General features: G+C 67.4%; 2 protein-coding genes and 1 long non-coding RNA gene across 4 annotated transcripts; 2 read left to right on the top strand and 1 right to left on the bottom strand.

Annotated features, from left to right (window-relative positions):
• Positions 1-358: 358 nt before the first annotated feature.
• On the top strand, positions 359-15322 carry EPS8L2 (EPS8 like 2). Of its 2 annotated transcripts, none has more exons than XM_028515419.2 (21): positions 359-465; positions 2769-2883; positions 2981-3036; positions 3771-3835; positions 8818-8979; positions 9357-9506; positions 9599-9678; positions 9760-9884; positions 9989-10062; positions 10187-10313; positions 10473-10561; positions 10704-10778; positions 10939-11087; positions 11163-11295; positions 11417-11526; positions 12675-12786; positions 13419-13538; positions 13749-13821; positions 13918-14098; positions 14187-14319; positions 14405-15322. In XM_028515419.2, the coding sequence occupies exons 2-21, from the start codon at positions 2840-2842 to the stop codon at positions 14486-14488; spliced, it is 2142 nt and encodes a 713-aa protein (XP_028371220.1). In that variant the 5' UTR covers positions 359-465; positions 2769-2839; the 3' UTR covers positions 14489-15322. The 2 variants fall into 2 exon arrangements, with proteins under 2 accessions (XP_028371220.1, XP_035885771.1); XM_036029878.1 differs by having other exon boundaries at positions 11414-11526.
• On the bottom strand, positions 5136-24586 carry LOC118501420. Its single transcript, XR_004904075.1, has 3 exons — positions 24352-24586; positions 20583-20585; positions 5136-5147 (listed from the first exon to the last, which is right to left on the bottom strand). It is a non-coding gene; the product is annotated as an uncharacterized LOC118501420 (long non-coding RNA).
• TALDO1 (transaldolase 1) lies at positions 20913-27557 on the top strand. The gene is made up of 8 exons (XM_028515434.2): positions 20913-21068; positions 23892-24015; positions 25113-25220; positions 25369-25500; positions 26451-26626; positions 26715-26912; positions 27074-27219; positions 27367-27557. Exons 1-8 carry the CDS (start codon positions 20972-20974, stop codon positions 27394-27396), a joined length of 1011 nt encoding a protein of 336 aa, XP_028371235.1. The 5' UTR covers positions 20913-20971; the 3' UTR covers positions 27397-27557.
• Positions 27558-27985: the final 428 nt, after the last annotated feature.

The following is a 27985-nucleotide window of genomic DNA, read 5'->3' as shown; positions in this document are numbered from 1 at the left end:
ACCCGGGGCTGGAGTCCGCCTTCCCCTGGCACCCCGAGCCACCCCCGATGGCGATGGGGCCCGGGGCCCGGCTCAGCGGCTCCAGGAAGGCCTTAGAACCTCAGGGCGCGCGTCCCGGCGCAGAAGGGTCTCCGGGCCTGTCCGCATGTCCCTGGGCGCCAGGCTCCAGGGCTGGGGTCCGAGCACCGGCCACGGCAGGTTGGCGGGGACGCCCCGATGGGGGGAGCCCCGTGTGGGGAGCCCCGTGCGGGCGGGTCTGGAGCCGCAGGCGGCGCTCGGACGTCGCCGCCCCGCCCCCGCGCCGCGTCGCCCAGGTTCTAACCTGCCGCTCAGGTTCCTCCTGGCGGCTCCGCCCCCGTCCGGCCAGGCCCGGCCCCGCTGCGCGTCCTCCTGCCCGTGGACCTGGCCGCCGACAGACAAGCGGACAGACGTGCGGCCGTGGGGACCCGGGGCCAAGAGTAGCAGGTGAGCGCCCCGCGGGGTGACGGCCTGGATGGGGCGGCTTTGGCGAGGGGGACGCGGGAGGCGCGCGCTCCGACGGCGGGCGGCCCGGGCCTCGGCTTCCCCAGGAGGCGGTGCAACGCGGGGCTCAGCCCCGGTCTGCTGGCGGGGTCTGCCGGCCCGGCCGCGGCGGGAGGCATTGGTTGGGGGTCCAGGGGCTGCGCCGGGCTTGTGGCCAGGAGCCCGTCCCGCTGCGGCCCTGCCGGCCCCGTCCGGTCCCAGGTGGCGCTGGGGCGCGGGGACATTTTTAAGCCAGGGCACTGAGTCAGCCGGCCGGCCTGATGCCAGCCGTAGGGCTCCGTGCGGGGAGCCGGGTCCTCGTCGAAGGGGCGGTGAGCGGGGTTCTTCCGGTTCTGGAAGACCCCACCACCCGGTCCCGGACAGGCCTCCACCGGGGAAGACTGTTGGATTGGCGGGGGCTCCCTGTGGGTCAGACGGCAGGAGACACTTCCTGGGTGTGTGTGGGGGGATCCAGGGCCAGGGAACGTCCGGCTGGGGTCAGACTCCCGGTCACGGTCAGGGTGTGGGAGTTTCAGGGAGGAGGCGGCTGGGGGCGGGGCAGAGCAGGGTGGGGGCCAGGCAGGGGCCTGGGCACCCCGTCCCTGGCTCTCAGTCAGGCCCCCTCCCTGGGCCAGGCTGGCGGGGGCAGCCCCTGCGCCTGGGGCTGTGCCTGGTGGCAGCGCAGGGGGCTAGGCAGGGCTCTTCACAACCGTCTCTGCTCCCACCCCAGGCCTAGTGGCAGGGGCAGGGCCCAGCTGGTGGCACCTCCCCTGCCTGACTTGTGCACACAACACTCACACACTCACACACACACTCACACACACTACCCGAGCCCTGCCCAGGCCTCTCCTGGTCCCTGCCTAGTGCCGCGCCTGGATGGCTCAGAGCCCCTGCCGGCCCTGCCGCTCCAGCCTGCCGCTCCTGCTCCCTCGTGCGCCCCGGGCGCCTGCGGCCCCCAGCCCTCCTTCCCAGGCGTGCCCCTCCCCGCCCAGGACAGGCCCCTTCCTCACCCGCGGCTCCCGGACCTGGGCACCCCTGAGCCTCAGAGGGTCTCCCCCTTTCAGAGCCCCGCCTGGCTCTCCCGGGCCTTCGGCTGACTCCTCCCCGAGGTCACTGGGCTGCAGGCTGGAGTTTGAACCCGGGGCCTGTCCTTCCGCCCTCCCTGCCCTGCTGGGGCCCCCACCCCCCCCACTCTGTGACCGGTGTGCCGCTCGCACCCGGAAAAAATGACTGCTGTAAACAGAAGTGCGGCCTGGGCTGGCCCCTGGGGCCGCACGGCACCCCCGCCCCCCGAGGAAGCCCCACTCCCGCCACGGGACCCCACGTGCCCCCCCCCAGAGGTAGATACAGTGCCCGCGCCCACCGCCCTGCTGCCCCGGGAGCTGAAGGCCACGGGGGCCCAGCCTGGGCTCCCGAGGGGAGGGGCCCGTCCTGGCCTGGGCACGCCTGTGTGCCCGCAGGCCTACGCTTCGCCCAGGTGCGTGTCCCTGGACACACGTGCCCAGCGCCCTTGGCTCAGCCCGCCAGGAATCCCATTAAGCAAATATTCGGGCTCACCCACTGAGGTCACGAGCGTTCCAGGCATTCTTGGGCGGCAGGCAGAGGAATCCGGCCAGGCCCCTCCCCCGCCCCTCCCCACAGAGGCAGGTGGGAGGCAGTGGCCCCAGGCCCCCGGGGAGGCCTTCCTGCAGGGAGGACCTCGTCAGACCAGAACACCCTGGGCCGCCCCCTGCCCTGGACACCAGCGCCCCGGCGTGTGGCCACGCCTCTGGCAGACCCCAGACACGGAGACCGCTCTCCGGTGACCTTTGACGGGAGGATGACGTGGGCCCAGAGATCCCCACGGGGCACAGACCCCCGGGAACCAGGCTCTGCCCGAGCCCCGGGGGGGCTCCCTCTTGACTTTCCCCAGGGTCCCCTGGTCTGGCCCCGTCCTGTCTCAGGGCTCTCACAGTGCCATTCCCTCTGCTGAAAGGTGCTCCCACCTCACCCCCCCTTTAAGGCCCCCAGGACCCTTTGCAGAGCCCCCCATCCCAGGCAGCCTCTGGGGGTGGGATGCCTCTGCTGGCCCATCCTTGGGTGTGCGTGTGGAGGACCGAGGGTCTGGGGTATGGCGGGGCTGTGGTGACGGCCCGCCGGGACATGGGGCGGAGACAGGTGGTCCCGGGACTCTGCACAGGCGGTCAGGGCCCCAGCCCCAGGGCCTGGGGAGCAGCAGGGCGGGGACCAGCCCCGGGAGGTGTCAGCGCTGCTGTCCGTCCACTCAGGTGTGAGCCAGGCACGAGGCCCTGGACTCAGGCCACACTGAGGTCCGCCCTCCGCTGCCACTGAGGACGCCATGAGCCAGTCAGGGTCTCTGAGCTGCTGCCCGGGCCCCGCCAAGTGAGTCCCCACCCGCCCGGCTCACCCCTCGCTCTCAACCACCGGCGGCCCAGGGAGGTGCAGCTGGGCCCCGCCCTTACCGGTGCCTTCCCCACAGCGGCAGCCTGGGCCGGTCTGACACCATGGCCAAGATGAGTGCCAAGGACCTGTTTGGTGAGTGCGGTCGCAGGAGGGAGGGTCTGCCACCCCCTGCCCCCGTTCCGTAATGCTCTGCTGGGCCCCACCAAGGGGTGATGCGGGGTGGCCCCGGGCACCCAGAGGCGGCTCGGGGACCCTGGCCCTCCAGGCCCCAGCAGCCCTCCCCCATGGCGGTAAGGGGAGAGGCCTTTACTAATAATTCAGGGCCATCAATACCGATTCGGCCGAGCTCCGCGCTGCAACCGGATCGGACGGCGCTGAGTGCCAGGTGTCTGCTCCCGGGTGGGGGAGGCCCCCTCGGCCAGCCCCTCCCCCCAGGCACACCCCAGCCCTGCCTCAGAGGCACCAGCTCATTCATGCCCGTGGACAGGGCGCCCGGTCTGGAGGGCCAGGAGCCCCACAGAGGGCAGGGGGGTGTTAGCTGGCGGCGAGGGTGGGGAAGGCCCTGGCCCGACCCCTGCCCCGGGGAAGGTGGGGCGGCCCCCTGCACCCCCACCGCCACAGACCCTGCTCATACATGCCACCACCTGTCTGAGCGTCGTCCTCAGGACAGGGGTGGGGGGTCCGCCTCCTGCCGGGACCTCGAGCCCCTCCTGGTGGCCACGGGGCCCCGCAGAGCAGTACCCCTCATGTCCGCACCGTCGCCGCCCCCCTTCCTGTGGCCCAGCCCGGGGGTCCCGGCCACGTGGACCGGGGGCCCTGGGGCCTGCCGCCTGGGGTGGGTGAGTGACTGGCGTGTCCCCGTTCAGAACAGCGGAAGAAGTACTCCAACTCCAACGTCATCATGCACGAGACCTCCCAGTACCACGTCCAGGTGAGGCTGCGCCCCGGGCACCCCGTCCTGCTCAGCGCCCCCCCCCTCAGTACCCCGGGGCCCCAGGGTGGGGGACACCACGGCCCCGGGAGAGGTGGGCCGCCCAGGTTCTGACCCCACGGCAGGCGACCAGAGCCAGGGCCGCCCCACGCCCCACCTGGGCTCAGCCACAGTGGGGGCTCCCTCCAGCTCTGGGGGCTCACGGTCTGGGGGTACAGGGGTGTCTGCGCCCTGGGTCCTGTCTGGCCGCCCTCGGGGGGCAGGCCCAGCGGGAGGGTGGGGCGAGCCGGAGGGGAGGATGGAGCTGGGCCACCCTGCGCTGAGCAGCTGCAGGGAAGGCGGGGGGCTCGGGGAGCCTGGTCTTCGGAGGACGGACCAGCCGCCAGCGCAGGGGTTTCCTCTGAGGTCGGTTCGAACTCGCTCTCACACCGTGGGAACCGGCCCTTTAAGTGGCCTTCCTGCTGCGGGCAGCTGGCCACATCCCCGGTGCCCGGTCCCTGTCCAGCCTGCAGGACAGCGGGGCTGGGGATGGCCGAGGGGGGAGAGAGGCGGGGTCCCCTGGCCCGGGAGGTTGGGGGACCTGGACCAGGAAGGCAGGTGCTTCCCTCCCCGCCCACAGAGGCCAGGCAAGTCACTGCTTCCTGAGCCTCGGTTTCCTCGTCCGTGCAATGGGTCCACAGAGACGCCGGGACTTCCTGGGGCTCTTGCACTGGGCCGTGTCGGGTGACACGCCCTCCCTGGCCGCCTGGGCAGGCTGGTGACTGCTGCTGGCTCAGTGTCCAAGGTCAGGGTATGGACGGTGGGTGAGTCAGGTCTGTCCCTGTCCTCGGGCGGCTGTGCCACATCTCTGGGGGAGGGGGACTTTGCCCTCCTTGGTGAGGAGCCGCCTGTGCCACCAGGCCTCCGGGCCCTGCTCCTGGACTTTGGTCTGGACTGGCCTGTGGAAGGACCCCCCCAGGGGGCAGTCCTCTGCCCTCCCCACAGCTGGTGAGGCTGGGGCACCGGCAGGGCTGGCCAGCTCCTCCCAGAGGAGGAAACTGAGGCACAGAGAGAGGGTAAGAGGTGGAGGCCGGGTCAGACCCACCCTGGCAATGAGGGTTTGTTTGTTTTTTTCCCTAAATTAGCGTCAGAAAAATTGATGTGGAGGATGGAGGGTGTGCAGTTTGGTGACAGACCGTGTGGTCGCCACCAGCAACAGAGCCGTGCAGGTCCCAGAAGGGCTCCGTCCCCCCAGATGGCCTCCTGCCGGCCCCGTGGGGCCCCGGCCCCACCTCGGGCAGCACGCTGCTCCGCCCCCAGTCACCCACTTTGTCTTTCCGAGTGTCCCCCACAAACAGAATCACGCGGCTTGTAGCTGCCCTTGTTCTGCTCTGTGAACTCACTTGAAGGAAACAGGAGCCGGGGGCAAGGCTCCTCCCGGCGCTGGGCTGAGGGGTGCTTCGGCGCCCCCCCCCCCCCCGCTGCTGTGCCCGGGCGTCGGTGGGGGGGGCTCTGGTGGCTGGCAGCGTCCCGCCCGCACCCCGGGCATCTGGACCGGCCAGGCCGGCCGCCAGTGTGGCCTGCGGATTCGTGAGCGTGGCTGTCTTGGGCTGAACGGAAACGGTCAGTTTTGGCGACACCTGGCGTATCCGCTGTTTCGGTCATGGTGGTCTGGTTGTCATCCCTGCCTGGCCCGTGGCGCCCGAGGCGCCTTCCTGCGTGTTCTGTGAGGGGCCTCATGCTCGAGGCTGGTGCCCGCGGGTCTGTGAGTCATCTCAGAGTCCCTCCGGGTGTGGCGTGGACGCCGGGCTCACCCAGGGGACCCGTGGCGGTTTCCCCTGCAGCAACGGGGTGGGGGGGCTCTGTCGAGAGGACGTTCTTCCCCCGCTGTAGCTCCGGGGGAAGCACAGGTGGGCTGGGTCCAGGCGAGCGGACTCCTGGACTCTCCGGGGGACGCTGATTTACTCGTCGCGGCCCCACCGGCCTGGAGGCCGGGCGGTGCGAGTTCCCCAAGGGTGTCCCTGCCTGTGCTCGGTTCTGCCGACGTGCGTGTGTGTACGCTGCAGAGTCAAAGTGGCTAGTTCTGCCCCCCAAAAAGCCTGCCAGGGTCCCGACTGGCACTCGGCCAGCCCTGTGAGCTGACTTGGACGGCGGCAGCCCCCTCGCTGTGTGGGGCGTCTTCCTAGGGGCCCCTGGCACTGACCAGGGCGCCTCCAGTGCCTCTCAGGTCCCGGCTGGCCTTTTCCACTGCGGAGCTCTTGCGTGTCTTTGGTTGAAACACTCCTTAGGTACTTGGCTTTTGTGTGCTGTTATAAATGGTATTCTATTTTTTTCCCCCAATTTCACTTTCTGATGGTCTGGTGGCAGCCTGTAGAGGAACAAGGGAGTTTCTGCCCCGGGACCACGCGCCCCGAATCTAGGCTGAGTTCCCTGACTTCTCCCCGGAGTTCTGCTGGCGGAGTCGCCGGATGCTCTGTGTGTCCATCCTCTGTCCTCCGTGCCCTCTTTCAGCCGCTTTACCATTCTTCCTGGGTGGCCCTGGCCAGGACCCAGGGGCACGCTGACCAGACCCCTGGCCTCGAGTCCCAGCTTGGGCCCAGCTGCCGCTGCCGCCGCCCTTCGTGGACAGAGGGGTCCCTCTCTGCGCTGCGTGAGCTGAGGCCTCGCAGCGCGGACGGTGGTTGAGCTTCAGCGAGCGCTTTTTCTGAACGACAGTGACCGTGTTTTGCTTTTCGTTTTTGCTTTACCGTTGAACCAGCCTTGTGTTTCTGGGGTAAACCTCACTTATCCGTGGTGTGTTACAGTTTCATAGTTTCTGTGTGTGGAGGTGCTAATTCGCTAACATTTTGTTCACGGGGTTTTTTGCATTAGTGTGTATTAGAGATACTGGTCTATAGTTTCCTGTATTTACTGATTTGAGAACGACAGGAAGACACACAAACTGTGTGGAGACCAACAGTTACCAGTGAGGCCTCCCATCAGTAGTAAGCTGGGAGTAGTCACCTTTGGGGGGAGTCAACAGTTATACTCGGATTTTCGAATGCACGGAGGTTGGCGCCCCTCACCCCCACATTGTTCAGGGGTCACCTGTGCTTCCTAATTTTCCTCGTGTCTGCACGACCCATGGTTACTCAGACACGTGTTGCTTAACTCGCAGTAACTTGGGGAGTTCCGGCCACGTTTCTGTTAGTGGTTTCTACTTGGATTCCGCTGCAGTCAGAGACCCTGTATGGTTCCACTCACTCGAAAGCTGCTGACTTGAGCCCTGGCTGGGGGGGGGGGGCATCGTTTGGATTGAGCGCTGGTCTGCAAACCTAAGGGTCACTGGTTCGATTCCCAGTCCCAGCACATGCCCACTTTGCGAGCCAGATTCCCCAGTAGGGGGAGCACAAGAGGCAACCACACACTGATGTTTCTCTCCCTCTCTTTCTCCCTCCCTTCCTCTGTCTCTAAAAAGTAAATATATAAAGTCCTCAAAACCAAAGGAAAGAGAAATTCCCTGACGTGTTTCGGGCCCAGCCGCACGGTATTTTTTGGTTCGGTGATGCGGTGTCTGGCTGCCAGCTCGGGTGTCTGCCCACTTCCCTGTGTCCCCTGCCGGCCGATGCAGAGGCGAGTCCAGCCTGCACTGTCACTCATGGGTCTGCAGGGGGCAGCCTTGGCCCCGCACCACACTTACCAGCCCCCCACAGCGGCCTCTCTCCCCCCAGAGGGCTCCTGCGTCCCCACATCTCAGCCCACGGGGCTTGTTAGCACTGGTCCGTAGACGAGGTAGAAAACTCAGCGATGACTTGTTCCCGAAATAACGGTCTCCGAGTGTCCACCTGCAAACCTGTCACTGGGTGAGATCGTGTGCAGTTCCCTGTAGTGACGCCACGTGAACACGTTTTCCTGTAGGCTCTGTGGGCACGTCTTCTGCCTACTGAGTTTTGTTATTGAGACGATAACCTACGTACTCATTCATGCATTTATGCCGACACCCTTAACTATTGCGCGTAACCCAGTGGGGCCTGGAGCAAAGCGGGAACCACTGTTGGGGTGTGTGTCGGCCTCTTCACGCGTTAGGACGACTACCCGTCGCCGTGCCCGTTTACCTGTGCTGTGCTGTCCCCACGTTCTCACTCTGCATATGGTGTCTTGTCCCGGAAGGAGCAGTCACATTTTCACTAGGTCAGATATATTGGCCTCTTCCTCGGAGCGCCGGGACCGGCTTCCTTGCTTCCGAGGCCCCCCCACGGAGCCCTTTCCGGGACCCGCAGAGACCACCGGCCCTTCTGGGTGACGCTTGCACGGAGCCTGCCTCACAGCTGGGGGCTAAGGGCCGAGTGTGTGTTCGTGTGGCATTGCTTCCCGAGTGCAGGCCCGACCCGGGCGGGCGGAGCCAGGCTGGGAGACACGGGGCAGTGGTGGGGGGGGTGCGCCGGGCTGGCCGAGGGGCCCCAGGGCTGCCCCCGGAAAGCTCCCTCGTTCCCTGCACGCTCACCGAGGGCCTGCCGTGTGGGGGCACGGTCCCTGGGGCCCTGGGGACACGGCAGTGAACCCAGCAGCCCGAATCCCTGCCCTCGTGCAGGCAGCACAGAGGGCGTCACACACAGATGGGGTCACCTCATGATAACAAAAAAACATAAGGCAGGTCTGGAACCTGGTGTGCTGACAGAGCCGTGCTGTAGCTGGGAGGGCCCTGTCTCCGAGCGGGGGAGGAGGGGGAAGGGGGAGGGGGAGGGGCAGCCAGTGCAGAGGCCCTGCGGGCAGCCCGCCAGGAGGCAAGGGGTGTGGGGACCACTTGTGTGGGGCAGCCAGGTTCTGTCAGGGCTGGGCGGTTGCCTACAGACCTGCTCAGGGAGGGAGAGACCTCCCTTTGCCCTGAGGGGGTGCTGTGCCTCCTCAGGCCCCAGGGCAGGGGTTCCTCCCCCGGGGCCCTGGGCGGGGCCCCTGCTGGGCCCTGGCTCCAGGCACAGGGAACGCTCCGCCCAGGGTGACCACCCACCCGTCCACACCCCCAGCACCTGGCCACATTCATCATGGACAAGAGCGAGGCCATCGTGTCGGTGGACGACGCCATCCGGAAGCTGGTGCAGCTGAGCTCCAAGGAGAAGATCTGGATGCAGGAGATGCTGCTGCAGGTCAACGACAAGGCTCTGCGGCTGCTGGACATGGAGTCCCAGGTGGGGCCGCAGCGGGGGCCTCTCTGCGGGGGCGGGGGCGGGGCAAGGGCGAAGGCCAGGCCGGCAGGGCTGGGGGCCCAGGGCCCAGAGTCCAGGGAGCCGCGCACCCCGGGCGCACCCGCCTCGGCGGAGCCTGCACTCCGGGCACAGAGCCGGGCGTGGCTGGGCGAGGGGGTCCGTGTGCGGGAGCTGTGGCCTCTGCCCCGTGGGGTCCGTGTCTGCATCCACACCTGGGCCACGTCCCTTCTCTGTGCCCGCAAGTTACGCTTGTACCTGGGTCCGTGGCAGAGTCCGTGTGCTGGGCCCACCGCCGGTGTGCTCCACGGGTCCGGCCTCGTCTCAGCGCCCCCGCGCCCCCCGTGCCCCCGCCCCCGCAGGAGGAGCTTGAGAACTTCCCGCTGTCCACCGTGCGGCACAACCAGACGGTGCTGAACCAGCTGCGCTACCCCTCCGTGCTGCTGCTCGTGTGCCAGGACTCGGAGCAGAGCAAGCCGGACATCCACTTCTTCCACTGCGACGAGGTGGAGGTGAGCCGGCCGCGGGGAGGGGTGGGGGTGGGGGTGGGGGCGGTGGGCCGCGCGGGGGCGGGGCCGAGCCAGCCTGACGCCCCTCCCCGCAGGCGGAGCTGGTGCACGAGGACATCGAGAGCGCGTTGGCCGACTGCCGCCTGGGGAAGAAGATGCGGCCGCAGACCCTGAAGTGGGTGTGGGGCTGCGGGGGAGCGGGCAGGGGCCGCCCCCAGGAGGGCGCAGCCGCTGAGCAGCCTCGCCCCCACTGCAGGGGCCACCAGGAGAAGCTCCGGCAGCGGCAGTCCGTGCTGCCTCCCCGCCAGGGCCCCGCCCCCGTGCCCGTGCACCACTACGCCCAGGACGCTTCTCCCCCCAAGAACCGCGTGAGCCAGCCAGGTGGGTCGAGGGCGCTGGGCTGGAGGCTGATGCCGTCCCTGGGGGGGCTCAGTCAGCAGCAGCTCTGCCTCCCCCCCACACCCCCACCCCCGCCCCCTATCCAGGCTTCTACCGTCAGGAGTCGCAGGACGAGGAGCCACCGCGGGCTGTATTGGCTCAGAAAATAGAGAAGGAGACGGTGGGTCTCAGCCCGATAGTGCCCCCCACAGGCTACACCTGCCCCTCCCCCGGGCCAGGGGCCAAGGGGCATCACGTGGGTGTTCTGGGCGCCCAGCTGACCCCCGCTCCTGCTCTGACCCCAGCAAATCCTCAACTGTGCCCTGGACGACATCGAATGGTTCGTGGCGCGCCTGCAGAAGGCGGCCGAGGCTTTCAAGCAGCTGAACCAGCGCAAGAAGGGAAAGAAGAAGGGGAAGAAGGGGCCGGCAGGTGCTGGGGGCGGGGAGAGGGCGGCGGCGGGGGGGGGGGGGGGGGCAGGGACTGGGACGGGGACCAGAACGGGGGCAGGCTGCACGGGGCTGCAGGCACGACCCACCGGCACAGTGATGGGGCCAGCCAGGCTCCCCCCGCCCCGCCCCCCTGTTGCAGAGGGTGTCCTCACGCTGCGGGCCCGGCCCCCCTCCGAGGCCGAGTTTGTGGACTGTTTCCAGAAAACCAAGCTGGCCATCAACCTGCTGGTGAGCCCAGCAGCCCCCCTCCGGCCCTGCCCTCTGTGCGGACACTGAGGGTGGGGCCCCGGGTCCGCGCCCCCCGCTCGCCCCCCCCCCCCCGCCCCGGTGTGTCCGCCAGTTGCTCACTAGCGCCCTCTCTGGCCCCCAGGCCAAGCTGCAGAAGCACATTCAGAACCCCAGCGCCGCGGAGCTGGTGCACTTCCTCTTCGGGCCTCTGGATCTGGTGCCTGGGGTCGGGGGGCGGGCGGGGGTGGGGGAGCGGGGGGCGGGGCTGCCTCGGCTGAGGGTGCGGGGAGCACGTGCCTGCCGAGGGGTGCAGCTGGCCTGGGGTGCTGCAGGCTGGGGCCCGGCTGGGGCCCGCTCTGACCTGCCTCGTGCCTCAGATCGTCAGCACCTGTGGGGGCCCGGACATCGCCCGCTCCGTCTTCAGCCCCCTGCTCTCCCGAGAGGCCGTGAGCTTCCTGCGGGGCCACCTCGTTCCCAAGGAGATGGGGCTGTGGGACTCGCTGGGGGAGACCTGGACGCGCCCCCGGTACAGCTTCGGGCAGGGAGGGCTGGGGGTTGTGGGTGGCGCGGGCTCTGGCTCACCCTGGATGTCCCGCCGCAGCGCCGAGTGGCCGCGGGAGCCGCAGGTGACGCTGTACGTGCCCAAGTTCCACAGCGGCTGGGAGCCGCCCCTGGACGTGCTGCAGGAGGCCCCGTGGGAGGTGGAGGGGCCGGCCGCCGCCCCGGGTGACGAGGTCAGACGCCCACCCTTGCCTCCTCAGCCCCCTGCCCCCACCACCCTCACCACTGCCACCGTCCCCCCCCCCCCCCGCCCCTGCCCCACCCCAAGCCCAGTGGCCCCCTTCCCCACAGCAGACTCCAGCCAGCCGGTCATCCTTTCGAAACTCCCCGAAGCACAGCCTCGCAGCTGAGCCCACAGCCCCTGGAGACGTCCTCCCCCCGGTCGGCTCCGCACATGCTCACAGGTGAGCTCCCCTCCAAGTGGGCGAGTGTCGCAGCCGGCCACCCGGTGTGGCAAGTGCCTTGCTCCCGTGGGTCCACGTAGAACTTTCCAGACCGGACCCAGGTTCCTGTTCTCACTCGATGATGTTCAGTTCGAAGAAAGGTGGCGGCGGCCACCGGTAACCTCACCGCCCTCGTGAGGCTTCTCCGTCCCCACATTCACCTCTCAGAGCTGTGGCTGGAAGCTGACCGGGCCACCGAGCTCGAGGGGTTCACCAGTCCCTGCCCCCGTGCTGGAGTGGACTTAGGCCCAACCTCAGAGCCGGAGGGGGGCACAGCGGGTCTGGGCCACAACAGGCTGCCTCCCTGCCCGCCCCGCAGCCCCGGGGCCTGTTCTCACTCCTGGCCAGGGGTCAGCCTGGGGAGCACCGGGCCGCCCTGCCACCCCCCCGGACTCAGCTGCAGGAGGGGAGGGTCCCAGGGCCAGGCTTTCACAAGGGCCCCTATAAGGAGCATTTTCCTCCTCTGATGTGGCTGGCTCCTTCTGGCCAGTCCGGACCGGGGGCTGTAGCGGACACCCCAGCCTCGGACCCTTTGCCTGCTCAAGGTCCCAAGGCCAGCCACTGGGTGAGGGAGGCACCGTGATGGTCAGGGGCCAGGACCCGCCAGAGGGCTGGGCTGGGTGGCAGCCACCGGGTGCTCTGGGCTGAGGTCGGGGCGCCCACAGGCAGCCCCCCACCAGGGCTCTCCGGCACCGTCTGTGCCACGTGAAGGGGCCACGGCTCTGCAAATGTCCGGCCTCCCCTCTGAGGTCAGCTGCTTTCCAGGGATGGATGTGACCCTGTCATTTCTTGGGTCCACACCTGGCTCTTGGGGGCTGGGCCTGGAGACCCCCAAGGGGGCCTGGGCGGGCGCCAGCCTTGCTGTGCCCAGGGCACCCAGGTCCCGCCAGCCTCCCCCGCCGCTGCCTGCCGCCTGCCCCCCCCCCCCACACGTGGGGCCCCGGCCGCTCTGCGGCTGCCACAGTTTCCATTCCCCATGATAAGCTGACGCTCTCTCCACTGCGACCTTGGAGAGCGGAGCAGGAGGCAGCTGAGCGCCTGGGAAGCGGCTCCCCCCGTGGGGCCCCAGGTCCAGGAGACCCCGGCTCAGCCCCTCCTGTGCCACGCAGGGGCTACGAACCAGAACCCACGCCAGCCATGGCCAAGTACGTCAAGGTCCTCTACGACTTCACGGCCCGAAATGCCAACGAGCTGTCCGTGCTCAAGGAGGAGGTCCTGGAGGTGAGTGCCCCACCCCTGCAGGGGGGGCCGGCCCTGTTGGGGGGGGGGCGGGGGAGTGGGCGGGGGCAGATTTGTAACCTGGGACCTGGCCTGTCGGCCTCTGCTCTCCCCAGGGCCGACCCCTGGGGCTCCCATCCGGTCCCACAGCCCCAGCTCCCTCCCCTAGCAGATACTGGAGGAGGGGCCCCCTCCTGTGGAGGCATTAGAGGGGGCAAGGACCGGGGGACCCTCCAACCCCCCGGGGGCTTGTCACTCGTGCCCCCGTCCGGATTTGGTGCCAACCCCAAATCTAGGTCGCCCCTGGGGGAGGAGAGGGGAGTGAGTGAAGCATCCATCTCTGTCTGCAGCCAGGCTGGGGCCCCCGGGCTCAGGGTGCTGGGGGGGCGTGGGCCCCTGTGGGCCAGCAGAAAGGTTGCACTGGGCCAGGGGCCCCTGGAGGGGGCCGCGGTGGTTCCCATAGGGCCCTGGGGCTCAGGGGAGAGATGCTAAAGCTGTCCCTGGATCATCTGTGGGGGAGGGGGGTGCGTGTTAGTGGTCCCAGCGCCCCACACTGGTGCCTTGGTCAGAGGGGCGGGGACACGGGGGCGGGGGCCTGTTGACCAGGAGCGACAGCGGGTGTGCGGCGCCCCCAGGTGCTGGAAGACAGCCACCAGTGGTGGAAGCTTCGCAGCCGCAGCGGCCAGTCAGGCTATGTGCCCCACAACATCCTGGACGAGGTCCGGCCGGAGGACGTGGGCGCCCCCCTGGAGCAGGTGATGGAGGCACGCGGCCTCGCTGCGGGTCTCTGCCGTGTGGTGGCTGCAGGGGGTGACGGGAAAAGGTGCCGGGCGGGGTGGGGTGGGGGCCTGGCTCAGGTCCTGGGAGGGAAAGCGGGGAGGGGTTCCTCACCCGCTCCTGACTCCAACCCCGCGGCGGGACGGCTGTCGCTGATGGTCCCGCCCCCTGCTCTCCCCCACCTGCAGCCTGGTCTGAAATACTGGGGTCCTGCCAGCCCAACGCACAAGCTGCCTCCGAGCTTCGCAGGAAACAAAGAGGGTGAGGGGGCGGGGCGGGGCGGGGGAGGGCGGGGCCGGGGGGGGGGCTGGGGACGCCCGGGGCCGGAGGGCGGGGCCTGAGCCGCTGGCCCCGCAGAGCTGATCCACCACATGGACGAGGTCAACGACGAGCTCCTCAAGAAGATCAGCCACTTCAAGGCGCAGCCGCAGCGGCACTTCCGCGTGGAGCGCAGCCACCCCGTGCGCCTGCCGCTCACCTACGAGTCGGGGCCTATGGAGGTCCGCGCCTGGCTGGAAGCCAAGGCCTTCAGCCCGCGGTGAGCGGGCAGCGCGGAGGGCGGGCAGTGCAGGTGGCCGCCACGCCCACGCCGCAGCCCGCCGCGCTCATGCCCGCCTGCCCCACAGGATCGTGGACAGCCTGGGCATCCTGACCGGCGCCCAGCTCTTCTCGCTCAACAAAGACGAGCTGAAGAAGGTGTGCGGGGAGGAGGGCAGCCGCGTGTACAGCCAGCTCACGGTGCAGAAGGCCGTCCTGGAGGTGAGCCGCGGCCCGCCTCCCCCGCCTCCCTTCCCCCACCTGCTCCGCGTGCCCTGGGCTGAGACCGCCCCACTCCCGTTCCTAGAAGCAGCAGGGCGGATCGGAGCTGGAGGAACTCATGAACAAGTTCCATTCCAAGAACCAGAGGAGGGTGGAGGATGACAGCTAACCTGGTCCTGCTGGCTGCGCCGCAACGCCGCCTCAGGCCCCAGCAGGGGCAGAGCCCCAGGCGGCTGCCCCCATGCATGGAGTGTTATTTTCCCACGTGTATGGATTTCTTGCCCTGGACACAGAGGGAGTGTGGTGTCGGCCTCGGGCCCTGCCCCTGCCTGGGGGCCAGCTCACCTGCCTCATGGCACACGGCCTGTCCTCAGGCTCAGCAACATCCCTGCCCACACTCACCTGCCTGCTCCAAGGCCCACCTCAGCCAAACTTGCCACCTGGCCGTGCCAGCCCCTCCCCCCTGCTCACTGCCCCTAGACGCAGCCTGGCCCCCTCCCAGTACTCCCCAAGGCCATAGAACCCCTTTCCTCTGGCCTCCCCCACCCACCCGAGGGTCCCTGGCGCTTGTGAGTCTGCCCCTGTCCTGCCTCTGAGATGCTCAGTTCACACGCCTCTCAGTTCCCTCATCCTCGCCGCCCCAGGTGCACTGTGGGCTGGAAGGGCAGCTGCCCCCGGCTCGGGGCTGGCCGGGCTGGTGACCCTTGCTCCAGACAGTTCCCACAGCTCCCACCCCATGCACTGCTCCCTGGGGGTGGCCTGGGGGTACCTGCTGGGCTCCCTTCGCCTTTCCAAGGAGGAGGCATGGACTGGACTCACCTGAGCACTAACCTCGGACACCCCACCCTCACCCCACCCCTGAGGCGGAGCCCCAGGAAAAGAACTGTCTGTGACCGAGTCTCGGGCCAGCCTCGCCCTGCGAGGGCCCTGGACTCCAGGTCACAACCCAGAGCTGAGAGGGAGCCAAGCTCAAAGGCCGTGACATTAAACTAATTGTCTCCTCTCGCTGCTGTGTGTCTCCTGGAGCTGGGGTGGGGGTGAGCGGTGGGTCCTGCCGCTGACCTGAAGTCGCGCCCTTCGTGAGGGCAGTCGGGCAGGGTGGGCTGCGGCCGGGCGGCAGTGAGGCCCCAAGTGAGACCCTGACCCCAGAGCCCAGGTGGGGTGGCGGGGTGACCCTCCCCTCCCCTCCACACCTGTCAGAGAGGGCGCAGGGGACCTTTCCAGGAGGTGAGGGGTTAGGAGGGGCCCTGCCTGGAAGGAGGGCCCGAAGACTGTCACCAAGGGGAGCGGGAGTGGGGGAGGGGCGGCAGAGGAGCCAGGAAGGGTTTGGAGAGCTAAGCTGAGGATGAGGTGGGGGCGGAGGATGGAAGAGGGTGCTGGGCGGCGCTGACAGTCAGCTGGGCTACCCTAGGTGCGGGATCGGAGTGGTCCCTGAGGGCCCCGAGGGCCCAATGCCCCACCCGCAGGCCCCAGACCCCCTGTGCGGTGCCCACCTTTGGAGGCCGCTGGTGCCCTCTGCTGGCAACTCTGTGTGCTGCCTTCCTTGGCGGCCAGGGGGCGCACTCGCACCTGTCTGGTTCCCCAGTGTCTTGACCTGCGTGGGCCCACAAGAGTGGATGGACCAACCGTGGTTCAGGGTGTCCCAAGGGCCCAGTCCTGGGGCCTCTGTCTGCTGGGCAGGGGTGTCCGAGCAAGCTCGGGTGCAGAGGGCAGGTTGGGCTTGGCGGGGCTGAGTTGGGAGGGCTGCCCCTAGGCTGGCGGACCCCTGAGACAGGACCAGCCCCTGGGTCTGGAAAATCCAGCATAGACGGGACAGGCCACCCTGGGCCAAGTCTGTGCAGCAGGGCTTGGTCAACGGGACTGGGGGGTGTCGGGTGCCCTCTGGGCCACCGCTGGAACCTGACCAGCTCAGCCCGTCTCTCCAGGGAAGAGAGGACCCAGCCCCACCTCCAGGCCAGGAAAGCAGGTCTGCCCTTGGAGCCGGGCGGGACCCTGCAGACGGGGAGGGGGAGCCGAGAGGAGAAGGGAGCAATGCCCCTCCTTCTGGACACCCACAGACCCACCAGTGTGGCGTCACCAGAAGGTCTTGAAAGTACCCCAACAAGACCACCCCACTGTCCCCACCAGGCTGAGCCCCTCCCTCAGGGTGGGGATGCCCCCCCCCCCGCTGGATGGGACCGGGTGTCCTTGTCCCTGTGGGCCCGAGGGGGGACCAGGGGATAAGGCTCATGCCGCTGACCTCACTGTATTGGTTTTAAAAAGAATTTCTTACAGAAATGAGCTCGTCCCGTGTCCACTGCTGGCTCCCCAGAAGGCGGCCCAGTCACGAGAGGACAGTGATACGTGGGCTCACCCCCGTGGGGGTCTTAGCCGGGCGGACGAGGCTGGGAGTGTGCGGCTCGGGGCCTGGACGGGGGCTTGGGTGGGAGGGGCCAGTGAGAGACGTCTCATTTGTGCAGTGCGTGGGCGCCAAACGGCGGACGTGAGCCCAGAGAGTCGCCAGCCAGGCTCAGCGCTCTGCCCACAGGCCTGGGGCCCCTGCCTTCAGGACGGTCCTGAGACGACCGGATGACCTCGGAGAGGGCACCCGAGACCCTTCTTCCTGGTGGCGTGCAGCGGCCAGCCAGGGGGCGGACGCAGGTGCTTTTGGGCGGTGGCCTGTCACTGTCCTTGTAAAGGGGAAGAGTTGGTGCACGCCCTTGAATTGTCAGTGAGCTGCTCACGACCGTGCGTGCCGGCAGAGGAGACCCACAGACCGTGTTCTGCGGGACCTCCGTGACTCTGACGTGCGTGCCGGGGTCCCGAGGCCCCGAGTCTGACTCGCGCTGCTGTGGCATCTACGGCCGCAGCTCCTGCAGGTCAGCAGGCCCGGCACTTGGGGGGGGGCCCCACAGGCCCCCCTAGTCCTTGAGCAGGTGCTCAGACCCAGGCGCCAGAGAAAGATAAAGGAAAACCCTTTCCACCTATCCGACCGGCAAAAGTAGGAAGCTGGCAGACACCCCGTGCTGGGAGGCGTGGGGACAGGGGACTGCCGAGCCGTGCTGGGCTTAGTCACCTGTGTCACCCCCTCAGCAGCCCTGCTCCTGTGCTGTGACCCCAGGGCCCGCCCTGAAGTCCACCAGGGTGGGGGGTGGGTGTGGGGGTGGGGAGAGCCCGTGTTGGGTGCCACAGGAGAGCCACGGGGCAGGCAGGCGCTGCAGACCAGTGAAAACACACCCACAGATTCCACGAATTAGAATCCACGGACACGAGGAAGAAAAACCAAGTATTGGAAACAGCACGTTTTACAAGAACTCACGCAAACCAAGGCCTCGGGAGAGCCGTGAGGGGCGGGGTTTCGCTCTGAAGGAGAGTGAGTGCTGAATCGGGGAGGAGGAGATGAGGGGTCAGCGCAGCCGGGGGAGCAGCCAGCGCTCCCCCTCCAGTCCGAGGAACCAAGCGCCTGGGACCCCGCCCCGCCCGCCCCGCCTGCGCCCCCACGGCCACTGCTGTTCTGAGCAGGGGTTTATCCTTCCGACGAGCGTGTCTGTGGCTTACGGCCTGTGCGCTTCTCCCGGATGCGTTTCACGGTTGCCGTGGGTGCCTTTAAACAGGACAGGACCAGACACGGCCGGACCACCCATGTGGCCGTGAGCTGGGGCTTCCGGGATGCACGTGGGGAGGACACGCGGAGGCTCCAGCTGCCGCAGCTTCGGACGGGGGCGGAGCCGACCGGTGGGCCACGCCCAGACCGCGGTCTGCGGCTGTGATGAAAGACACATCGACTTTGCCCGCTTGCCCGCGTCTCAGCGCTGGGCTCAGGGGCGTCAAACACACTCACACTGCTGTGCAGCCGTCACCTCCGTCGTCTCCAGAACTTTCCGTCTTCCCCGCTGACGCTCCGTCCCCATTAAACACTCCCTCCCGCCCCTCCCCCGCCCTGCCCCGGGCACCCACCGCCCTACTTTCTGTCTCCGTGGCTCTGACTCCCCCAGGGACCTCCTGCCAGGGAACCACACGGGGTCTGTCCTCTGCGTCTGGCTCATCCACTCAGCACGGTGACCTGCAGGCCCATCCGCGCTCTGGTGGGGTCCAGGAGGCCCCTCCTCTTCACGGCGGAGTGATCGTCCACTGTGTGGACTACAATTCTGCAGCCAATCCCGTGGGTGGGTCTCTCTCTCATCAATACAAATAAGTAAAAAATTTACCTCCGATCTTCCCAAGATCACAGTGGCCTGTGTTTTATCGTTTGAGTCCTGGTTTACATTCGTCACGTGCACTAGGTCGCTCTGTGGATCTAATGGTGTTTCGAATTCTTCCTGTTACTAAGCTGCGCACCTGCTGCCTGTTAACCGCCGGCCAGAGCTGCGCCCCCTGACGGGAGAGACGACACCCAGCAGAGGTCGCTCCTGCCACCGAGGGACACAAAGGCCCAGGTCAGAAGACCCGACCGTTGATCAGCGATGTGTTTGGGGAAAGAGCTCCATCAAAAGGGGGATGCCTGGCTGGCGTAGCTCAGTGGATTGAGCGCAGGCTGCGAACCAAAGTGTCGCAGGTTCGATTCCCAGTCAGGGTACATGCCTGGGTTGCAGGCGGTGGCCCCCAGCAACCGCACATTGATGTTTCCCTCTCTCTCTCTCTTTCTCCCTCCCTTCCCTCTCTAAAAATAAATAAATAAAATCTTAAAAAAAAGGAGGATGATAACGGCTGACTGGGACTTTAACTTTTTTTAATCCTTGCACAAGTATATTTTTCATTGATTCTAGACAGAGAGGGAAAGAGAGAGAGAGAAAGAGAGAGAAACATCAATCGGTTGCCTTCTGCACACACCCCAACCAGGGATCAAAACAGCAACCTGGGCGTGTGCTCTGACCGGGAATTGAACCTGCAACCTTTCGGTTACGGGACAATGCTCCAGCTGACTGAGCCACCCAACCAGGGCTGGCTGAGTGAGACTTTAAGCTAACAGGGTCTGTGGGAGCAGCTCGGGCTGTGGGTGGCGGTCGCACACTCAGCCCTTCACGCCCTTTGTCCTGCACTTGTTCAGGTGACTCAACTCCTCCTCACAACACTTGCCCCAGGACCTACGCACCGGTCCGGCTTGGCCTCCCCATCACCGTGGCCTCTGACTTGTCCTACTCCGGGCCACACCCTATCACCCCTCCGACACCTCCCCAGGGGAGCAGGAGGAGCAGGTGGCCGAACCCACCGGCCACGCCCAGGTCGACCACAGGTCACTGGCCCATGCCCAGCCCTCCTGCCCCCGTCCCCTCCCAGCGCCTGGACTTGCAGAAAAAGTGGTCAGCAGAGGCTCTGCCCACCTGCCTTATCTGTGCCCATGTCGGCTGCTTGTCCCTCCGGTCAACCTCGACTGACCACACAGGCCACGCTTACATGAGCGCCCTGTATCCCAGCCCTTGTCCACCAGGAGCCTGGCTGAGCACGCCCTTCTCCTCTCCTGCCGCCAGCCACAAACCCGAAGTCATTTCTCCCCACAACACCCGCCCTGCTCCCTGCACAGCAAACCCCCAAAGCTCGGAGACCTTCACACTGTCTCCCCCTGGCGGCCTTCTCCTTCCACTGCGGTTGTCCTGGCAAGGCTAGCACTGAGGTCCACACAGGCCACACCCAAGGCCCTCGAGTCCCGGAAACCCCAGCTCCTCCCTGACCTTTACCTCCCCTCTCCCGGGCACCTGTCCTACATACGTGCCTGGCTGGAAGCCTTGAACCGGGCCTCCAGGTTGACAGAGTTTTATTTCCTACATCTGATTAGGACACAAGGCCCTTGGGACCGCTTGTGAATGTAGCGCTACTCAGTGCTCATCCCAGAACCAAGGCCGGGCGTGCCGGCCCCATGCTTGCGGCTCCGGATCTGCAGGAGACAGTGAAAACACGGGCCTAGTCTCCCGCTGCCTCACCACTCCTGGCCCCCCTCCAGGCACCAGGCACCAGGCACCACTGACCCCAGGGCGGGCCTGGAGGGGCAGCCAGGCCTGAGGGGCGCAGGTGCACCATGGGCACTTGCAGCCCCCCCCCCCCCACTCTGGGGACTGGGGTAGGCAGCGACCCAAGCCCAGGCCGGCACCCCAGCTCGCTCCGCCCGCCCAGCGCCCACCCTTTGACCGCGGGAGCAGCTGCCTGGCACAGCCGCATTCAGGGAACAAAGGCCCTTTTCGTCTCCTAGGGGCCAAGGGCGGGGGGTTCCCTCGGACAGCGCTCAGGCTGCGGCCCATACGGAGGGCTGAAGTCTCCAGGGCGCCCTGGGACTCCGTGCCTCCGCTCACTGCCTTGGTACTGCGCTCTGCGTTTTGCAGAGGGCGGAAACCACGGGGGTCTCCCTTCGGGGGGCTCCGCGAGGGTCGCGCGGCTCCGGGGGGCTTCCCACCCCGGCTGCAGGCTCAGTGCGCGCACTGGACGCGCCGGCCCTGGGCTGCCTCGCAGACCTGTTCGCGTCGTGCCCATTTCGCCAGCGATCGCGGGGGCCCCGGGACCCCCGAACCAGCCGCCGAGGCCGCTGGGGGGCGGGGCCTCGCCTGGGGCGGGGCCTCGGTCTAGGGGCGGGGCTTCACCTCGACGGGGCCTCGCCCACCCCCCGCGCCGCTCCCGATTGGCTGGCGGCCGGGGCGGGGCCGCGGGGCATTGTGGGTCGCTGCACTGCCGCTGCTGCCTCGCCATGTCGGGCTCCCCGGTAAAGCGGCAGAGGATGGAGAACGCGCTGGACCAGCTCAAGCAGTTCACCACCGTGGTGGCCGACACGGGCGACTTCCACGGTGAGCCGCGCGGGGCCCCGAGTGTGGTGGCCGGCGGAGGCCGTGCGGCGGCGGGTCAGGAAACGCAGTTTCTGGTGCGCTCCGGGCCCGCCTTCCCGCTGACCCGCTCCGGGCTCCGCTGCTCCGCCGTCCCGCACCCGCGGTGGGGCCTCGGGGAGCTCGGGGCCGGCGTCGGGACGGACCACCGGAGCGCGGGGCCGGAGAACGGCGCACGGGGCGTGGGCGCGCAGCCGAGCCACGCCCCCGAGCCGAGGGCGCCCCCGCAGCCAGGCGGGACGGCGCTCTAGCCCGCGGGCGTCGGGTCGCGAGGGCACGGGATCGGGGAGGGTGCGAGGCGAACCCCGAGCCGGGCCGCCCCGGGCGGTTTTGTTCAGCGAGGACTGACTGCTGAGCAGGACACGACTGGGTGCCGGGGTCACCCTTGTGCTTTGCTCCCGCCCGGCACACACTCCGCACCCCGCCTCGGGCGCAGGGCCACCGGCTGCGGCCCGGTGCCAGCCACCGGGCCGCGGAGCTCGGTTAGAGCCCGGGGCGCCGGGCACAGCCAGGGCCGTGCTGTGCCAATGTGGATCTCCTGGTGTGATTCAACCTTCGCCCGGGAGCGTGGAGGCTGCGCGGCCCATCCGGAGCCCCCAGCCCGTCCCGCCGACGGGTCGCCGCTCCGTTTCGCCGGAGGAACTTGCATTTCCAGGGAGCTGGTGCCTTGTGGGCGTGAGCTCCGGGGCTCCCAGCGCGGAAGCGCCTCCTCTCTTTTCTGCTTTCTCATGGTGACTTGAGAAAGTGGGTGTCACCCCTCTTTGGTAGTACTGAGTAAGAGCGTTTTGTTTTCTTAAGAGGGTTGCTTTTATCTAGCAGAGCTCACCAGCATGAATAAGCATGTTTGGCGATCAGCCTGGGGCCGACCTATGGGCTTGCTGGCCTTGTACCTTAACCCTCTGACCAGCTCAGGCCTCCAGGGGGCCTGGAGCCCGGGGCCAGGGGCCTCGGTCTCCTCTTCATCTGCCCTGGGTCATTGGGACCTCGGGGCAACGACCCCAGTGGGACCCTGGCGGCTGTTTCCCTGCCTCTGAGTGATCGTGGGTTTCGGCCCAGGGGCATCCGGGGTCTGTGCTGTGTCCTGCAGGTTGTGGGTTCCACCTTCTGGGGAAGGCTTGCTGTCTTACTTCTCTCTAGAGATATCTAAACCCAGGTGCTGGCGTTATAAGAATGCATTAGCTGATGCTGTCTGTCCATAAGTGTTAGCAGGTCGTTGTGGGCCTGTGGTTTTGTGGGCACTCGCGAAGGTTCTTACTTTTGTGGTGTGGGGATCAAAGGCCTCTTTGCAAATACAACCAAAGTGGGGCTGCTTCACCCAGAACTGGGCCCCTCCGGGTCCCCGGACCCGAAGCCGGTCGGCTGAGTCCCAGCTCCACCTCTCAGTTGTAAGTCAGCTCCTTCAAGGCCTGATTCTCCCCAAGGAAAGGCCCGTTGTCAGTGCATCAGCCGGGGTTGCACACACCCCGTGTCGTAAGCACCGCCGCAGAACACCGCTTTCCTAACCCGCTGTTTTGAAAGAGACGCACAAGAAGTTGCGATATTAGTCCGCAGGGTCCCAAGAACTGTGGGCCCAGCCCCCGGCTGTGGTGGCACCCTGTGTGACCATGGTGTGATCAGGCCCAGGCGCCTGGCACCGGGTCGTTAATGGGTCGTGGGCCTGGCTCAGCGGCCGCCAGTGTCAGCCTGCGCGGTGAGGGGCTGCTCTGTGGCGGGTCTGTGACACTGCAGATCCCTGTGGGCACAGGTAGGACACAGCTGCCCCTCCCAGGGCCTGCCGGCGCCTGACCTCCTCCCCATCTCTGCAGTCCTGCCAGCAAAGGGCACTTTGAACACACACTCCTGTAGCCCTGGCCCGTGTGGCTCTGCGGGTTGAGTGCCGGCCTGCAAAGCGCGAGGTTGCCAGTTTGATCCCCGGTCGGGGCGCACGCCGGGTTGCGGCCCCAGCTGTGGGCATGCGGCAGGCAGCTGATCACTGTTTCTTGTGCACTTTAATATTTCTCCCTCCCTTCCCCTCTCTAAAAAGTTTGTGAATCAAACCTTAAAAAAAAAAAACAAACTAATCTGCCCAGTAAACTTGCTGAAGCCTCACATCCTCTGGCCACGCTGCACACCCGTGTCCTGCCCCGACGGCCGGCCAGCAAGGCTGCAGGCCAGCCCTGCGGGTTCCCGGGAACTCAGCTGGGTTTCCCAGGAATGGGCGTGTTAAGGAGAGAGTGCCAGGAGTCGTCCATCACCGAGTCTGGTCGCCGTCACTGGCGCTGCATGGGAGCTGGACTCGCCCTCTGCCGTGCTGACCACTCTCAGCTGCCTCCCCGCCCAGCGCGGCAGGGACCCTCCGTCCCTGGCCCTGGTGTCGCCGGTGGAGCCACCGTTGTGCAAACAGCTGCCCCTCGGCCGGCCTCCCAGGGCGGGGAGGGATGTGTGTGTGTTTGTGTGTGCAGGGTGGCTGCACCCCGGCTCGGGAAACACTTTTATTTCTCTAAGACTTATTTAATCTTTAGAGAGAGGAGAAGGGAGGGAGAAGAAGAAACACGAATGTGAGGGAGAAACATCACGCGGTTGCCTCGCACACGCCCCCAGCCCGGCCCGCAACCCAGGCCGCGCCCTGATGGGGCATCGAACCGACACCCTCGCAGTTTGCAGGACGACGCCCAGCCGGCAGCAGCCAGAGCTTCGCAGACGCCCTGGACTCTGCCTCTGTGCTCAGGGCGTAGGGGGGACCCGGCACAGACTGCGGGGTGGAAGCAAGCCCCCACTTATCTCCTGCCCCCCAAACCCTCCCTCCAGCCATCGACGAGTACAAGCCCCAGGATGCCACCACCAACCCGTCCCTGATCCTGGCGGCCGCGCAGATGCCCGCCTACCAGGAGCTGGTGGAGGAGGCCATCGCCTACGGCAAGAGGCTGGGCGGGTGAGTGCCGGGGGCCGGGAGTGCGGCGGGGCCACTGAGGGGCTTGACCCCTCACCGACGGAACTGCAGTTCTCGGGGTCCTGCCCCCAGGACCATCGTCTCATGTGTGTGTGCATTGTCACCGGCTCTGCCGGCGTGTTCCTTATGCGAAGCAGGCGTGCAGCTGGGAGCCTGGTGCACAGGCGCTCCGGCCCCGGCATGCCCGCGGCCCCAGCTCCCGTCCCCATCAGGGCCCCCACCCCGGTGGCCGCCCACCTGCCCTCTGTCGTTTGGTGTCTTTTTTACTGATGTCTTTTAGCAGCTTTGTTGGAGTCAAACCCACTGTCCTCAGTGCACAGTCCAGTTTCTCGTGGGGAATTTATGCCGCGACCCAGCCACGGCCATAGTCCAGTCCCGGACTGTCCCTGGTGCCCGCCTGTGCTTAGTCCTGCCCCCTTCCCCGGGCCGCCACGCCTGTGTGGGTCTCCACAAATGTGCCTTTCCGAGGGGTCGTTTTACACGTCCATCAGGGTGAGAACGGTGCCCTCGGGGAACAGCGGCCCCTGGCCGGGGCGTGCAGGTGGCCTGGGTCTGCCCTCCCCCAACCCTGCACTCCCCCCAGGCGGCTTTGCTCTCCCTTCTCCTCCCATGTCTGGTCCTCACCCCGTGATGGCAGAAGGCCACAGCGCTCCCAGCGTTAGTGACGAGGAGTGTCTTGGCACTCACACGCCCTCTGCCCTTGTCGGCGGCCCCACGGCTCTGGCCGTGGTGTGCTGGCCTGAGTGGGACCCCTCTGTGGGCTTGGGGCCAGCGAGGACCCTCGGACAGAGGTCTGTGCTGGGCCCAGCGCTGTGCACTGCACTTCACCCGTCTACCCAGGCAGCTCCGAAGGGGGGTTTTCCCCACGTGCTCGGAGACGGAGGGGTTCTACTGGGAATAAGGCGGTTCCGGAGGCGACTGCTCCATGCACCCCGAGCTGCGCACTCTGTGCGGGGCGGGGTCCCCGCGACCGAGGGTGGCACGCGAGGGCTCTCAGAGGGGACGTGGGCATCCGTTTTGCAGGGCCCTTTGCACCCGACCCCACAGGCTGCTGCCTGTGCTTTCCGTCTGAATTTCAGGGCACAGGAGGGGCAGATCCAGAACGCCATCGACAAGCTCTACGTGCTGTTTGGGGCTGAAATACTGAAGAAGATTCCGGGCCGCGTGTCCACGGAGGTGGATGCGAGGTAAGGGCGTGGGGTGGGGGGGCGGGGCCCAGCCCTGCCTGCCCCTCTGTGAAGAGGCCGGCCCGAGCCAGGGCGCTTGCTGCCGGCTCGGTCGTCCTTGGCAGGTGCCCCGAGGTGGCACCTCACTGCGGACCCCTGGCTCTCGCAGGCTCTCCTTTGACAAGGAGGCCATGGTGGCCCGGGCCAGGCGGCTCATCGAGCTCTACAAGGACGCCGGGGTCGGCAAGGACCGGGTTCTGATCAAGCTCTCGTCCACCTGGGAGGGAATCCAGGCCGGAAAGTGAGTGTCTCCCTGTTCCAGGGGTCGGGGTGGGCCTTTTTGGCCAAGCACACGCCCCCGAGCGGGAAGGGGACATGGGAGGGCTGGAGTGCAGCCCTCATGTCTCCCCGGGGCAGCATGGGGGGTGCTGCTGTCGGGGGCCTGTGTCTGCCCCGCCCCTGCTAGCAGCCACTCCTCCACTCGCCCGGCCCATGGCGGGCGCCACACAGACGGATGGTGACACGTGGCCTCGGCTGGCACTCGTTCGGGGCTCAGCCCGCCCTGGGGGGTCTGGGCTGTGTTCCTTCCCAGGCAGATGCTCATTGCGTGCGCACACCCCATCGTGTGCCTGTTTGTTCTTCCGTGTGCACACGCATGGCTGTTCCGCCCCTGGGGCTCACGGGTGACGCTGCTGTGAACGTGTGGGTGCAGCCACAGCCCAAGCCCAAGCGTGCGGGTCGTCCGGTCATTGGTGTTTGCCTTCCCGGGGAGCTGCAGTCCTCCCACTGCCGCCCGCCCAGCCGCCTGCCCACTCCCGGCGTGGGTGCCGGCCCTTAGCCGCCCCAGCGCGGCCTCGTGGCAGAGACCCTCCTGAAGCTCCCGTTGGGAGTTTGTGGCTGGAGGGGTCTGAGCAGAGGCTCAGCCTTCCGTGCCCCCGCCACGTGACAGGGCACGGTCACCCCCTGTACTCAGGGCTCAGCCCAGGTTGTCACAGTGGACGAGGGGTGGCCTGGGAAGGCTGAGAGGGGTCAGGGGGCCGTGGCTCTCGGGTGAGACGGCAGGACGGCGCGGTGGCAGCTGGCCCGGGGGCTCTGCGCTGAGCCGAGCGGCTGGGGGCTCCTGCCTCTGCCCCTGTTGGTGGTGTGGGCTTGACGGAGAAACCTCTGGCCGCCCCGAACCCACGGCCGGAGAGAACGGCGCGCCCCGGTGCAGGGCTGGGGAGCTCACGTCCGCCCGCCCTGTGCCCGCAGGGAGCTGGAGGAGCAGCACGGCATCCACTGCAACATGACGCTGCTGTTCTCCTTCGCCCAGGCCGTGGCCTGCGCCGAGGCGGGCGTGACGCTCATCTCCCCCTTCGTGGGGCGCATCCTCGACTGGCACGTGGCCAACACGGACAAGAAAGTGTACGAGCCCCTGGAGGACCCTGGTGAGCAGCCCGCTGAGGGGCGGGGGCGGGGCCGGCAGGGCAGCAGGTGGGGGCCCGGTAGCCACTCTGCCTGGGCCCCCTCCTCCAGGCGTGAGAAGTGTCACCAAGATCTACAACTACTACAAGAAGTTTGGCTACAAGACCATCGTCATGGGTGCCTCCTTCCGCAACACGGGCGAAATCAAGGCGCTGGCGGGCTGCGACTTCCTCACCATCTCCCCCAAGCTCCTGGGGGAGCTGCTCAAGGACGGCAGCAAGCTGGCGCCCACGCTGTCGGTCAAGGCCGGTAGGTCCCTGGCCGCCCCTGGGCCACCCGCGGCGTGGGCGACGGAGCCGAGGAGGCAGGGCTGTGGGCGGAGGAGGGCTGGAGGGCGCGGGGCAGCCCGGGCCCTGGCGGGACAGCGGTGTGGGTGGACGCGGAGGAGCCCACGCCGCCTGTCCTCCCAGCCCAGGCCAGCGACCTGGAGAAGATCCATCTGGACGAGAAGGCCTTCCGCTGGCTGCACAACGAGGACCAGATGGCCGTGGAGAAGCTCTCGGACGGGATCCGCAAGTTTGCCGCCGACGCCGTGAAGCTGGAGCGGGTGCTGGCGGTGAGTGCCCGGGGCTGGGCCTGGGCGGGTGGGGCCGCCACGTCCTGGGGACCCCCAGTGTGTGCCCCCCCTCCCCGGAGAGACCCTGGGGGCCCCCGAGGGCGGCCTGATGTGTGCCCCCCGGTCCCTGTCACCCTCGGTTTCCAGGAGCGGATGTTCAGCGAGAACGGGAAGTAGCCCGGGGCCGGGTCCTGGACGGCCCGGCGTGGAGCCCGGGTCTGATTCACACGAGCCTGGTGACGGATCTTGCATTTTTTACTGATTGGAGCAGGGACAGATCACAGATTTCTGATTTTATGCAAAACCTTTCACCTAATGCATTAAATAGTCACATTTTCTGCGCTGCGCCTCAATTTCCCCACCCCGTTCCCCTGCACCAGCCGTCCCAGGCGGCGGCTGGGGCCTGGGCCCCCGGCCCCTTACGCAACACGGGCACCCGGCCCCACCCTTGTGGCGTGAGCCGTGGCCTGAGCCCTGGGGGCGGGGCGCACCGCCGCTCTTCAGGCCGAGCCGGCGGCGGTCCACTAGCGCCACCTGGTGGGGGCAGCACAGCAGCACTGGCCCATCCGAACCCTGGAGCAAGGGGCACAGGGCAGCCTCGTGTTTGGACTTTGCGCCCCCTCACCACCCCCCACCCCGTGCTATACCGGGAACGGGGCTCAGATGGTTCTCGGTGGATGCACACGTGGCTTTCCATCCCCACCCCCAGGGTGCAGGGCAGGTGATACAGCACAGGATCTACAAGGGTACCTGGGGTGTGAGGCTG

Source organism: Phyllostomus discolor, chromosome 6 (assembly GCF_004126475.2).
Source record: "Phyllostomus discolor isolate MPI-MPIP mPhyDis1 chromosome 6, mPhyDis1.pri.v3, whole genome shotgun sequence".
Classification (NCBI taxonomy): Eukaryota; Metazoa; Chordata; class Mammalia; order Chiroptera; family Phyllostomidae; genus Phyllostomus; species Phyllostomus discolor.
The sequence above is the reverse complement of the archived record's forward strand: the minus strand, read 5'-3'. Positions and strand labels throughout refer to the sequence as shown.

Bases quoted from the DNA above. Each gene is read 5' to 3' on its own strand.
- EPS8L2 (XM_036029878.1), top strand. From the start codon at position 2,840: ATGAGCCAGTCAGGGTCTCTGAGCTGCTGCCCGGGCCCCGCCAA. The intron at 9,885-9,988 runs GTGGGTCGAGGG...CCCCCTATCCAG, and splicing joins GAACCGCGTGAGCCAGCCAG to GCTTCTACCGTCAGGAGTCG. The intron at 11,088-11,162 runs GTACAGCTTCGG...GTCCCGCCGCAG, and splicing joins GAGACCTGGACGCGCCCCCG to CGCCGAGTGGCCGCGGGAGC.
- TALDO1 (XM_028515434.2), top strand. From the start codon at position 20,972: ATGTCGGGCTCCCCGGTAAAGCGGCAGAGGATGGAGAACGCGCTGGAC. The intron at 24,016-25,112 runs GTGAGTGCCGGG...TCTGAATTTCAG, and splicing joins TACGGCAAGAGGCTGGGCGG to GGCACAGGAGGGGCAGATCC. The intron at 27,220-27,366 runs GTGAGTGCCCGG...CTCGGTTTCCAG, and splicing joins AGCTGGAGCGGGTGCTGGCG to GAGCGGATGTTCAGCGAGAA.